This window comes from Desmodus rotundus, chromosome 7 (assembly GCF_022682495.2).
Source record: "Desmodus rotundus isolate HL8 chromosome 7, HLdesRot8A.1, whole genome shotgun sequence".
Taxonomy (NCBI): Eukaryota; Metazoa; Chordata; class Mammalia; order Chiroptera; family Phyllostomidae; genus Desmodus; species Desmodus rotundus.
The window spans coordinates 110607901-110622505 of record NC_071393.1 but is presented as its reverse complement, the minus strand read 5'-3'; the positions used below and the strand labels follow the sequence as shown (position 1 = coordinate 110622505).

Below are 14605 nucleotides of genomic sequence, written 5' to 3'. Positions count from 1 at the left end.
TCCTCATCACTTGATTCCTGCCTTCTTTACATTCTATTCTATCTTAATTTTTTTTAAAGCTGTTCCTATTTCCTTAGTCTTTTTTTTTTTTTTTTTTTTACTGTCTTGATTTTTCAACCCACATACCTTAAAGCAAGTGATCCTCCAACTGGTTTGGAGTTTTATGCCACATATTTCTGAAGGGTACTGGCTAATGCTTAGTGATCCAGAGCAAGTTAGCAACCTCTTTACACCTGGAGGGTTAGCAATGCTCACAGTGCTCACAATGCTCACTGGTTATTACTGGAAGGCCTAAGGCAAAGGCAGAGGAGAAGAAAAAAGGGAGAATAAAGGGAGTGGGAAGAAAGGGATGACAGTAAAGGAAGACAGGGGTGGAGAGAAGAAGGTACACAAGTAGAGTGGTAGAGAACCACAACAATAGCCTCAAGGATATTCTTTACAAAACACTGCCTGGCAGTGGTATTATAACACAGGGAAGAATAAGACCTTTTCTTGTAAGTGCCTTTTTGTTCACTGATGACTTTTGCTGCTTTAATTATGATGTTGACATATATACAGATACACCAACCATTCCCAATCTGAGATTTAACTATATCTATAGTGTTACCTGTTATGTCTCTGCTGTATGTTCTATATATTAGAGAACTATCAAGACTTCACAGGAAATAAATCATATGAATCAGATGCATGATATATAATCCGTTGAAACTTTTATACTGTGAGATATGTCATTTTAGATGTTTTTCTCTGTGTAAAACAAAACTAAAACACTACCACTTCAAAATAAAATGAATAAGATACTGAGTTATAACTTTACATAAAAATTTCCTTGATAGATTCTATAGCAAAAAGGCTCTTTTATGGCTCATGCAGGATCACTGGTCTTCTTGGCAACAAGAAAATTCAAGAGCAATAGTTTCTTTTTATTGAGCTGCTGCTACCTCATGAACAAATCACAGAACAACATTCTATTTGAGGATAATTTTGCCTCAATTTATTTTCTCACTTTCTCCTACTTTAGGTTACAAAGGATGTAAAAGATAGACCTTTTTTTTTTTTTTTTTTTGCCACTTTGTTATTTCATTTGTTGTAGCTGTTTGTCCTATTCTGGAAGTAAGAATTTTTTTGTGGGTGATATCATTGCAATACTTTATGGCTACCAATTATAAGTTCAAAACAGAATTTATATTTTGGATTGGGAATAAGAAACAAAAAGATCCAATGAGGGTATCAGGGGATTAAAATAATTTTATTTCTGGACAATATACATAATATAATAAATATTGTAGAAGGACAACACTTGGAAAAAATTTGTTAGGGATTTGTTATTTATGTTTTCAGAAATACTCTAATTTAGTGAGATCAAGCTGAACGAGGTGCATCCAAGACGGTGTTCCTGAGAAAGAAAACACTAGTAGGAATTAGTCTCTTCACCATTTCATTTACACAGAATATGAGATTAACAATTTAGATCCATGTTATACTTTTTTCAAAGATGGTGTAAGTAACTGTGTTTATCATCATAACACAATTACGGAGTGGTTTTTTTCTTTTTCTTTTTGTGGTGCCAGGAACTTTAGTAAGCCTTTTTATAGTCTCAATTAATCCTCACAACCACCATTGGGGTAAGTACTGTTACAATTATCACCATTTTACAGATGAGAAACTGAGCCTCAAAAAGTTTAGGTAATTTGCTCAAAGTTATATCGATGGAGCTGGTACTAGAACCCAGATCACTCTTATGTTGCTCAAAGCCCATTCCCTTAACCACTTACTATACTGCCTCCACCATAGAAAGATACTGGTAAGAGATGGCAATGGAACGCGGAGATTAATGGATGTATTTAATTTCAAAAGAGAGAAAATTATTTCAATAGCTAGGTAGAGTAAAAACAAAATAATGACAAAAAACCAGGTAAGAGACTCCACAAATGATCATTAAAAAGGAATTGGCCTTCTTAACAGCTTTGATAAGTTGGGAAATGTTTTTAGACATTTCTTCTATGACATCAAGCTTGAGCTAATAAACAACAATAGTTTCTAAGCAATTCAGTTGCATTTTCACTTTGGGTTCTTAGGTTGGACTTTAGGCAGGAAAATGCTATTTCATATGTGTGCTTTATGTAATCTGGTGCAACTCCGAAGGTGTGAGCTGCTGGTACCATCTGGGCCTTCAGAGATTTGGAATATGGCATCTTTCAAAGAATTAGGGGTTTCCCTCATGCTTGCTTTTTATAAAGCCTTTATTGATGTTTGAGTTTAAAGTAAGAGAAAAGACCACCCACTTTATTCTTATGTTGGGAATCTGTTCTTCTTTCTTGTACCATAAAGATGTTTTCAACTGGAAAACATACGATAAACGTCCAGATCAAGCAAGACTGTCTGCTCCCTGTCTGCTATGTGTAGAGGTTGAAATAAATTATAGTAGAGTGTTTTTTAAACCAATCTCTACATTTATTTGTAAATAAGAATCTTCAAGCAACTATGGTAATTTCACTGAAAAGTTTTAAACAAGATTGTGTCAGAAAATATATAGGTATAGGTTAATTTTGTTATCTGTGAATAAAATTATTTTGATAACAAGGGGGAAACAGATTTAATAGTTGTTGGGTGCCTAGGCTGAGCCAAGTGTCTGGAAAAAAATGTGAGTTATCATGATACTCAAGAAAACCAAAATATTTACCTCGAACAGCATAGCCATCTTTAACTGATGCTGGGAAGGGGGGTAGGTTGTCTTTTGCATATATATCTTGAGCAAGGACTCGGCCCATCCCATCTGAAAGAAGAGAAAAGGAGCAAAACGTGGATGTTTAGAGTAACGGTTAAACAGGCAGTCATAGAAAAGTTATGCACGTGTGCTTGTCTGGCAAGGCTTGTCTATGTGCTCAGTCAGTCCTTCTAACATCTGTCCCACAGAATAGGGGAAGGGAGAGATGCATCCTAGTGTCTGAAATGAAAGATTAGACTCAGTCATTTAACAGTAATGCCTGCAGAGATTATCTGAATGAGTCGCTACAAAGTCATCAAAGATGTGTTCAAGTTGACATGTCATTGATTCTTTGACAACCCAAAGATGACTCTAAAAAGCCAATTTTTAAACATTTTCATACCCATTAACCCAGTAATTTCACTTGTAGAAATATATTATAATAAAATTACTAAATCTTTTTTTTCCCAAAAGATTTTATTTATTTTTAGACAGAGGGGAAAGCGGGGGGGAAGGGAGAGAAATATCAATGTTTGGTTGGCTCTCACATGCCCCCTACTTGTGACCTGGCCTACAACTCAGGCACGTGACCTTACTGGGAATTGAACCTGTGACCCTTTGGTTCACAGGCCAGTGCTTAATCCACTGAGCTACACCAGCCAGACAAAATGACTAAATCTTCATGCACATGTTTATCTCACAGTTGCTTACGTTAGTGAGAAATGGGAAGAAATCAAAAGACCAATAATATAGACATTTAAATAGACAATGATCTATTCTTATGACACATAAAATATTATACAGGTTAAATTAACAGTTATGAAGAATATTCATTGACACAGGAAAATTCCTATGATATAGTTAAAAACATGCAGAATTGCACATGTAGTTAAGATACATGCATATATCAGTAGAAAAAGATGGAGAGGGCATACATGAAATGTAAAGCATTATTTCAGTATGCTAGAATTCTGTATTTTTATTCCCTTTGCTATATACTTTTCTGAAAATTTCCAAATTTTCTAAAATAATCACATCACTTTTCTGAAGTATTTTCTCCTTATGAAGAGATAAGTAAAGAAAAGAACTTCCTTATCATTCCATTTGAATTTTTGCCTTGACTTTGGCTTTATTAATCTAAAAAAATTAGCAACCATAAGAGAAGGGCAGTAACCTACAGTGTGAAGTGACTATTCAAAACACTCAGGATGACAATTTCTGGCTAGACCTCAGGAATTTGAAGTAGTGCCAACAAGAATAAAAGTTTCAAGAGTCATGACCAATTCCTTATATCCTCTAGTCAGAATCTTCATTAGTTATTTTAGAGAAGTAAAAGAATGGTAAATAGGAGGTGAAGAAGGAAGAAGAGGGTGAGGAAAACAGACCCAAATTTCTCTGCAAAGACTGTAAGTAATTACGGACTTGATTTATATGAGATGTTTGTATAATTTAGAAAATCCCATTGTTTCCATTGCTAGATGGGTGAGTTTTTGTGTTTGTTTGCTTTCTGTTTGCGGCTTTGTCCTTCATAGCCACCTAGGACCCCTGGTTTCAAGATCCAGAACCAAGACGTAATGACGGAGAGACTTTAAATATTCTACTCTGATCCACAGCAACAGTGATGTTGACTCTTTCTTTTTAGGGAAGTGACATCTGAATTGGAAGTGAGAACTTCTTGGCAGATTTATAGCTTCACATACTTCTAGGAGGTTGAGGCTGTTTTGGAGCTACCCTGGAGCGATGGACCATGCTTTGAAAGATCAGGGAAGTGGTGGGACCAGGTGTCGGGTTTGCATTCACACACACAATGTCAACTCCCAAATGAACCTAGAGCTATAAGGTAGTCTCTGATAGTAAGCCTCATGGCATTTGCCTAGGATTGCAATAAAACTCCTGGGAGAGTCCTTATTGAGAAATAATCAGTCTGGGGTAGCAAATAAAAACGTGAGCTGTACACCAGCTCAGAATCTAAGAGAATGGCTTGCTGGAAATTTAAATAGCTTAAAGTAATTATCAAAGATAGCACAAAGGCTGAGTTTTTCTGTAATCTGCTCCAGTTAATCTAGTGAGTGTATATATAGCATTTTATAAATTATTAAATAATATCACATACATAATTTCACTTAACTCTCATAAAAATCTAGTAAACCATTATTATTTTCATTTTACAGATAAATAAAGAGAAATTTAAACATGGTAAATCACTTACCCATGGCCATATATTTCATAGGTGGCTAAAGTAGAACTGAAGTTTAAATCACAGAACTTCAGTCTTTATTACAATGGCCAATAGCTACAATTCGTGTTCCCCCTACCTATTGTTCTTCCTTTATTTCTCTGACGTGAGGAAAATTTACAAGGTGATTCTTCAAAAAATTAATATAGAATTACCATGTGATCCAGCAATCCGACATCTAGGTGTATATCCAAAAGAACTGACAGCAGACACTTCAACAGGTATTTGTGCACCCATGTTCACAGTGATGCCAGGTTGTACCTGGGGAGGCCAAGGGAGGCCTCAACCTGATCCAGGTTCTTGTCACAGTCCAAGAAGGAATTTGAGGTCATGACAGATTTAGCAAAGCATAGCACATTTATTAAAATGATAGTATGCATTTGAGAAGTGAGAACAGGTGACCTCGAAGAATGAACTGCTCCGATGGGTTCTGGGGGAAAGGTTCTTTTTAAACATGGGCAAGGGGTGGGGGATAAGGTGGTCCTTGGCTTCTGATGCTAGTGGGGTGACTGCTGATGTGGTTCATCCTAGTCCCTCCTCTCCAGATAGCAATTTTCTTTCTTTCGTCTTCTCAATTACAGGAAATGGGGGAGGGAGAAGTGGGGGAATAGGTGGTCAGTGAAGGTCATGACTGTGATATTCAAGCAAAGACAGAAAGGGGGAGGGGTAGAGCTAGAGGCCAGTGTTTCATATTCTAACTTTCCTGTCTCAATAGCAGCATTATTCACAATAGTCAAAAGTTGGAAGCAACCCAATTGTCCATTAATGAATGAATGTATAAACAAAATGTGATCTATACAAACAGGAATACAAAGTCTGTCCAGAAGGCACCTAGCCACGTAATATGAAAGACAGACCTCCAGTAAAGATGGAGGCATAGGTAAACATGCTTTGCCTCCTCACACAACTACAGCAAAAATAACAACCAGACTACAGAACAAATATCACCCAGATTTGACAGATAATTGAGCTGTGTGGAAGTCTGACAACCAAGGAATTAAAGAAGTCACATTCATCCTAATAGGAGGGAGTGGTGGAGATGCAGACATGTGCAGAGAGGTGCAAAATCACCTCTCTGGTGATTTTGGAGAGGTGGAGAGTGATGGAGGGGCAGGGAGAGGTGCAGACACATGGAGGGGTGCAGAGAGTCATGGAGATGTGGAACAGGTGGTCCCACATCCACGTGTGGTGGATAAAAATTGGGAGGGATGCCTTGGGGGCAAGGGACCCAGCCCAAGGTTCCACTGCAAGGAAGTTAAGTCCCCATCACTTCTGGCTGTGAAAACCAGTGGGGGTTAGAATGGCAGAAGAAACTTCAGGATTCCCAGGAGACTCATCTTAAAGGGCCCACAACGAACTTTGGACTTAAGAAGACCCACTCCCTCTGGGATTAGGCACCAGGGCAATAGCTGGAAGGGCACCAGTGGCATATGGGGAGAGGTTGAGTGACTGGCAGCAGAGCGAGTGCAGGGAGATAGCTTCTTCCCAGGCAAAACTCCAGAGGCCAGGCAGGGGCACTGTCCCTGCTCCGAGCCCTCCCTCACACACAGCCACAAAGTGGTGACATGGTTTGCCCATTCTGGTGATTACCTAAGGCTCTGCTCCATACAACTTACAGGTACACTTTTCTACATTAGGCCATGCTACTAGGACAGGGAGTCAAAGCAGTTCTACCTAATACATAGAAACAAACACAGGGAGGCTGCCAAATTGAGGAGGCAAAGAAATAAGGCCCAAATGAAAGAACAGGACAAAACCCTGGAAAAAAGTAAATGAAACAGAGATTACCAAACTATGAGATGCAGAGTTCAAGCATTGGTTATCAGAATGCTCAAAGAATTCACTGAGTATGGCAATAGCATAGGAAAACACCCAGGGAGAAATGAAGGTTACATTAAGTGAAATAAAGAAAAATCTACAGGAAACCAACAGTGGGGGGATGAAGCCAAGAATCAAATCAATGATTTGGATCATAAGGAAGAAAAAAGCATTCAATCAGAACAACAAGAAGAAAAAAGAATTAAAAAAAAAAACCAAGGACAGACTAAGGAGCCTCTGGGACATCCCCAAACAAAACCAACACACGAATCATAGAGATGCCACAAGGAGAAGAGGAAAAGCAAGAAATCGAAAACTTATTTGAAAAAATAATGAAAGAAAACTTCCCTAATTTGGTGAAGGAAATAAACATACAAGTCCAGGAAGCACAGAGAGTCCCAAACAAGTTGGACCCAAAGAGAACAACACCAAGACATATAACTAAAATGCCAAAGGTTAAAGACAAAGAGAGAATCTTAAAAGCATCAAGAGAAAAGGAGACAGTTACCTACCAATGAGTTTCCATAAGACGGTCAGCTGATTTCTCAAAATAAACTTTGCAAGCAAGAAGGAAGGGACTGGCAAGAAGTATTCAAAGTGATGAAAAGCAAGATTATTCTATCCAGTAAAGCTATCATTTAGAGTGGAAGGGCAGATAAAGTGCTTCCCAGACAAGGTAAAGCTAAAGGAATTCATCATCATCGAGCCATTATTATATGGAATGTTACAGGGACTTATTTAAGAAAAAGAAGATCAAAACTATGAACACTAAAATGGCAACAAATACACAACTATCACCAACTGAATCTAAAAACAAACTAAGCAAACAAGCAGAACAGGAACAGAATCACAGGTATGGAGATTATTCGGAGGGTTATCAGCTGGGAGGGGGAATGGGGAAATGGGGGAAAGGGTGTGGGATTAGGAAGTACAAATTGGTAGGTACGAAACAGACAGGGGGATGTTAAGAACAGTACAGGAAATGGAGCAGCCGAAAAACTATATGCATGACCTGTGGACATGAAATAAGGGGGGACTGCTGGAGGGAATGGGGGTACTGGGCAGAGGAGGGCAAAAGGGGAAAACTTGGAACAAGTTTTATGAAAGCATAATCAATAAAATATATTAAAAAAGAAAAAATAGCGACATTTATTGAAGAATGTACAAGATACAAGAAAGATATAGGACAACGATGCCTCAGTCCCCTTCAAAGTAAGCACCTTGGGACCTCACATAGTTCTCCAAATCACCATCAGCTGCCCCATTGTATTTTTCTGAACCTCACTGACAGTCTGAATTCTCTTTCTTTTCAAAGGTGATTTTAGTTTTGGGGAAAGCCATAAATCATAGGATGCCAAATCTGATCTTTCGTGGGGCAAAGTCACCTGGGTGATTTGATGTTTCACCAAAAATCTCTGCACAAGACATGATACGTGAATGGGCACATTGTTGTGATGAAGTTGCCAATTACCAGTTGTGGACTTCTGAATCACTGATACAGTTTCTGTGGAGGAATGTTTAAGCTTAATGCAAAATTTGATGCAGGTTTGTTGCTCTACTCCCTGCCATTTTGAATGTGATGGTCGCACAGTATACACGCTCACTAAATGGCATCTACCACGCTCACTGACGTACAGTGAGTTGTCACTGTTCATACATGCTCATTCCAGTCCACTCTCCTTGGCTGCCAGGTTACATCCATGTCGTGCAAACTATTCTTGTTATATTAACAATGGCTGGACTTTTTTTGAACAGATCTCGTATTCTTCAGTCTTAAAAAGGAAATTCTGACATATGCTATAACGTGTATGAAACTTGATGACATAATGTTAAGTGAAATAAGCTACTCATAAAAGCACACGTATTATATGATTCGCTTACATGACGTAATTAGAATATTAAAAATCAATTAGTCAGAAAGTAGAATGGTGGTTGCCAGTGGCTGGGGAAAGGGGAGAATTAGGAAGTTATCATTTAATGACTACAGAGTTTCGGTTTGGGGAGATGAAAAGGTTTTGGAGATTGGTGAGGTGGTAGGACAATGTGAATGTGCTTAATGCCCCTGAACTGTACAATTAACAAAGGTGAAGACAATGAACTTCATATTATGTGCTTTTTACTACAATAAAAAAGAAATGAGCTATTGATACATGCTACAGCATGAATGAACCTTGATTTTGGCTTTATTAACCTAAAAAAATTAGTGACTATAAGAAAAGGCTAAGTAGAACAAGCCAGTCATGAAAGATCACCTATGATCCCACTATATGAAATGTTCAGAATAAACTTAGAGATAGAAAATTGACCATTGGTTACTCAGAGATAAATGGGGGTGTAAGGGGTAGGAGAGGGATGATAGCTAATGGGGATGAATGGGGGTTCTTTTGGAGGTGATAAGTGTTGTAAAATTGACTATGGTGTTGGTTGTACATATCTGTGAATATACTAAAAATTGGAATTGTATACTTTGAGTGGGTGAAGTATATAGTATATGAATTATATCTCCATAAAGCTCTTATTTTTTAAAAGGCAGGAATGAGATTTTTTAAAAAAGAATATTCCTCTCATTTCAACACATAACTATATTTAGGTGAGTCAAGAAAAATCATATTTATAGCACACATATACTGTCAGGTCTTTATAGACCTTTAAATGTCATGGAAAGAAAAATAAAACATTTCACCTGGAAAGAAAAAACCTGTTCAATACTTAGGTTATTAATATAAATTTATTAATATATGTATGTAATTGGCCAGTATTTTTTATTTTGGACTTGCACTAAATATAGGGTTGCTATAAGATAAATTACATCCCTAGTGGATTAGTACTGCTTTGGGAGTTGGTATCAAATTAACTTAACAGCAGAGTTTAAATCTCTTCAAAGAGAAAGACATGTACTACCTCAAGGTTTGGTCTAAAAGCCTAAGAAGACAAGGGACAGGATTTTTAGAGAAATATGCAATAGATTAAAAAATGGTAAGGACTCCCAGTTTCAGTGGATACTAGAGTATTGAAGGAATAAATGTCAGATACACAAGCACCTACTGTATATCCATCTCTCTCAACAGGGTTTGGAACTAAACAATGGACTGCTTCCAAGCAGTCAGTATAAGAATTCATTCAATGTCAGACCGGATGATCCATGTGGGAACTTAAAAAGTATGTGGTAGTGCTGAAAATTACTTCCTTACATGGGATAGTCTCTCCTGTATACATATAGATATGTAGATGTTAAAGCATCCCTTTTGTTTGCCCATAGGTGGAGCTCAAGTATTAGTGCTGAATAAACTTTGGGCCCGTGATTTGAAAAACGGAGCCTCAGCCTTCAAATTTGAATGGGACCCTGGCAGCAATAACTTTTCAACATAGATATTATGACTGTTTTAGGTTTCTCATTTAGTAGAGAAACAACAATGAGCAGCTGAAGCTGTGGGAGCCAAAAGTTTTACTAAAATATATAATTTCATGAAAACATGAGCAAAATTCCTTTTTCACAGGTACTCCACTCCAATGAGAACCCTATGTATAATAAGCAAAAGATGGTTCCCCCAATATATAGTTAATATAACTAATATGCTTTCTTAGGAATAGTTGGTGGGAGTTTGCAGCTCTTCATAGTCAGAAGTGAGCCTTTCAGTTGTAGAAAATTAAGGCTGTGTGCCAAGGAGCTGTGGTCCCACTTCTGGAGTCTGAGGAAGTGATGTCCGTTGTTTTCCACTCTTCCCCTCGCACTGTATTCTTTAAGTTCTGTATAATCAAGAACGTGTTCAATTTGACGAAGATGATAACATATATGCATATTTCTAGATTTTGTGGAGGCAGAAATCTTAAAAGCAGGGCTATGTATCACTGGGGACCCTGGGCCATACACACCATTTAGTGGTCTGAAGAGGTCGACAAGAAGGAAGGAGTGCAAAAGACTGGCTGATGATTCACGCTGTTTTGTGTGGTACGCTCACTTACGCTGTAAGAAGACAGTGGCAGTTTGCCTGGTCCAAAGGTGGTAGCCTTTTTATGTTGTCAGCAGGAAACTCAAATTCAAGTCAGCACCCCACAGATAACAGTCATTAGTGAATTCCCTACTCTCTAGAGTGCTAGACTTTTTACACTGAGATGACTGGCCTAAAAATATCTTCAGAGTCTTTACAAATTCAAACGGCTGACAATGGACATACATACAAGCAAAATCGAGACGGAGAGCTATTTATAAAGTTGAGTATGATTCGTGAGCATTGGACCCAAATGCATTCTCTAAATGGTAAAAGTAAATATTTAATTTGGTTGGTTGGGCATTTATTCTGGCCTAGATAATAGTCTCTTCTTGCTGTCTAAATTGAGATGTTAGGAGAACTGAGTGACTTTTGGATGTAAGAGTGAAAAGCATGTTAATTTCTCAAAGTCATTTATCAAAATGTTTGGACAGTTGTAAAGTTCCCTGTGTCTAAGAAGGAAATCAAGGGAAAAGTCTGAGTTCAGTGGTCCAGGAAATTGATTCCTTGTCCTCACTTTGACTAACTAAGATACCAGCAGTTAGTATTTCAGGAATGCAGAAGAATGTGGTAGATAACAGAAGGTTGAAAAGAAAGATAACTATCCAAGACTTCCTAATATAAAGCATGAATATAAGCCAGTTTTCTGTTCATTATAAAACTCTCAAAGTTTACTTATCTTACTACAACATTTAAAAACCACCATGACACCCAATCTGTGGGAGAGGCTCCTGAAAGATCTTTTTTGACCTAATAGCTACCCATTCTGCTCACAAAAATAGTTGAGAAGGCAGACTTGATACATATACTTACCTTGCCAAATGACCAGTAGTAGGAACAATATTAGGTAAGTCCAAGGATTAAGAGGAGAGTGAAGCAGGTAAAGATTTGGGTTATTACAACATTAACAAAGAAAATTTTATCATGAAGTAACATACTTATAGAAAGCTTCATGATTATTTAACAGACACTAGACATTGAATATGGTGAGTGACCTCAGGCCTATCCCAATATAATTTATTCCCTATGTTTTGACAGTGAATTTGAAAGACTATACAACATTGGTACATTATAAATTTCACATATTACAGGCTTCATGTAAGGCCATATACCCTGAAGGCGCTGAGCTCCTCTCATATTACAGGCTTCATATTTGTGTATACTGAGAAAGAGTGAATGGTTTAGGGCTGGATTTTTTTTTTTTTTTTTGAGGAAAACAAGTATATGAATTAATCTCTAGTTACTGCAGAAGTCATGTTCATGGTATAGTATGATAAAATCCCTATGATTGCGGGGGTGAGGTGGGTATAAGGGGACTAAATGGTAATGGCAAAAAATACAATAAAATATTTGGAAAAAAAATTCCTATGCTTTTAAAACACATAGCTTGTTCAAAGTGATACTGTATTGTGCACTTGTATTTTTCCATCTAGGGATACATATTACCTGCCGCTGTGATGAGTGAAAGCAAGCATTACAGTTCTCACATCATAAAATAAAAGTAAGCTCTGTGCAAGGTTATAGAATTTGGATAAATGTACATGGTATGATGATCAGAAATGATTAAGTCATGATTTAGCAATACAAAAAGATGCACTGGAATTGGTAATGAATTAGTTCTTAGGTTGTGCTGTGGTTTCATGATGTAAATTTTATTCTTGAGTGCTATAACTTACATCTATGTTAAATATTCATTTCTATATATAAAAATTAAACTTTAAAAATACTAAGTGAAGAAAGCATTTAACTTAATTAAAGCAAAAGTTATATTTTTTTGGGGGGAATATTAGTTTTAAAAAATACCTATTGTTTTTGAGGTCTCAGAAAATGTTTCAAATGAGAGTAAATGCTTGCGCTTTGAGGTCCTTAATGATGGAAACTGCCACGCCAAGGTGGCAGGAGTAGGGTATCTATCACTGATAAATGGGTAGCACGTAAGTTCAAGGGGTAGATTTGTTGGCCAGGATTTTGTAGAAACAAACAAAATGCTCTTTCTATAGTTGAACAATTTAAACTCTTCTTTACTGGTAATTTCTCAATCACTGTTCTATAAACTACAATATATTCCACAAGAAAAACTTTTTCTTACTATAATTTCCATTATTTTATTTTGTTTTTTATTGTTTTCTTTTTATTACCACTTCTCCCCGCCATGTCCTCCTCACCTCCACTCACCCCTCCCCCTCACAATCACCACACTGTTATTGGTGTCCATGAGTTCTTTTTCTTTTTCGCTCTATCCCTCCACCCTTCCCAACCCTCCCCACACCCAGCTGTCAGCCTGCTCTCTATAAGTGTGTCTCTATTTTGCTCCTGAGTTCAGTTTATTTATTAGAGTCTACATATGAGTGAAATCATATGGTACTTGTTTTTCTCTGACTGGCTTTTATTTTGCTTGGCATAAACCACATATCCTAGTATCCTAAAAATAATTGCTAACTTTTTCAACATTAATTGTCCTATATTATAATATTACAATGATGATCAAAAAAGAAAAAGTAATATGTAACAAGTATTTTATAAAAAGTGAAAAAGACAAATGAGGAAATAAAGCTCCTAGATGAGATGCAAGAAGAAATAAATATTGAATGTACCAATCATAATATTGACTTTGAAGTAATACTGGTAACTTACTTTGAAATTGCTTAAATCAAAGGAAGGAAATTAGTAAAGCATATAGTCTCAAGGTTGCAATAGTATTACAGAATCATTCAATGTTATTTACAAATGATAAGACAAGATGTTAATAGTTGATTTTTATGTTTTTTAGCAAATTAAACAAGAAAATTGGGATTGTGCAGAAAATGAGTCTAAGAAAAGAGAAAATAAGATTTTTAACTATTTAGATACATTCTGTTTTGAAAAATGGAGTTAAAGTTTTAAAAATTATTGCAAATCTATTTCAAATACACATTTAGACACATTACAAAGATTATTGCTGATTATGATAGAATCATTGTATCTCTGACTTTCTTCATATGCTGATGTCCCACAGTTACATGAAAGGAAGACTGCGATCTCCCTGGCACAGAGCCCATGCTATGGGGTGAGCTGACAGCCTGCCAAGAGTTGCAAAGTCTTTGCTCCAGAAAACAGTCAGAAAGGTAACTACTGCAGCACTGGGTGCTCCAATAGGAAAGTTAATCAATTCAAACTTAAAAAAAAAAAAGCTATTGCCAAGTTTTCTTTCCTTGTAATTCTCTTGCTGGTGGTACTGGAAAATCCTTTACTGACACTGACATTTGTCTCTTTTCCTTTCTACTAATTTTCTCCCCAAAGTTTGGAAAATCTTGTATATTTACATAAATTTTCATAATTCTACCAATATAATTAAGAACAAACAGAAATTTCCAAAAATCTGAGTTCCTTCTTCGAGATTTTGATCATTGCAGGGATAAGGTATCCTCATGCTGTTCCTTTGTAGAAATTTTCTATTTTTGTCCCATTTTAACTGAAACATTTTTTCCATTGCTTACATTCTGAATCCTAACCTAATATTGTTAATATATGATGGTACTATCTATTTATCAAAATAGATAATGAATGAAAAGACTGCCAAATAAACTATACCAAATAAGATGTATATTTAAAATGTGAAAAAGTACCCCCCCAAAATAAAAAACTAAGAATCACTAATAATCATATTTAAAAATTGTACTTTGTTTTAGCCTCAGATAGACTGAATAAAAGTTGTGTAAACTGACTTAAAGAAATCATATGAAAAATTAGTTACTCCTTGCTTTTAGTTAAATTTTGATTATTTTCTATCAAAATTGCTTCAAGAGAGATACACTTATAATATGCTTTAGTTTCACATAGAGAGAAAGCATGTATGAAAATATATAATGATACACA

The 14605-nt window shown here is 36.5% G+C and overlaps 1 protein-coding gene across 3 annotated transcripts in view; it reads right to left on the bottom strand.

Annotated features, from left to right (window-relative positions):
* Positions 1–14605, bottom strand: part of GPHN (gephyrin) — a 437816-nt gene that overhangs the window by 76642 nt on the left and 346569 nt on the right. For all 3 annotated transcript variants that reach the window (XM_045201246.3, XM_071222011.1, XM_024568512.4), the window contains one exon: positions 2684–2776. In XM_045201246.3, coding sequence (XP_045057181.1) covers positions 2684–2776 — 93 coding nt within the window. The remainder of the gene's footprint in view (positions 1–2683; positions 2777–14605) is intronic.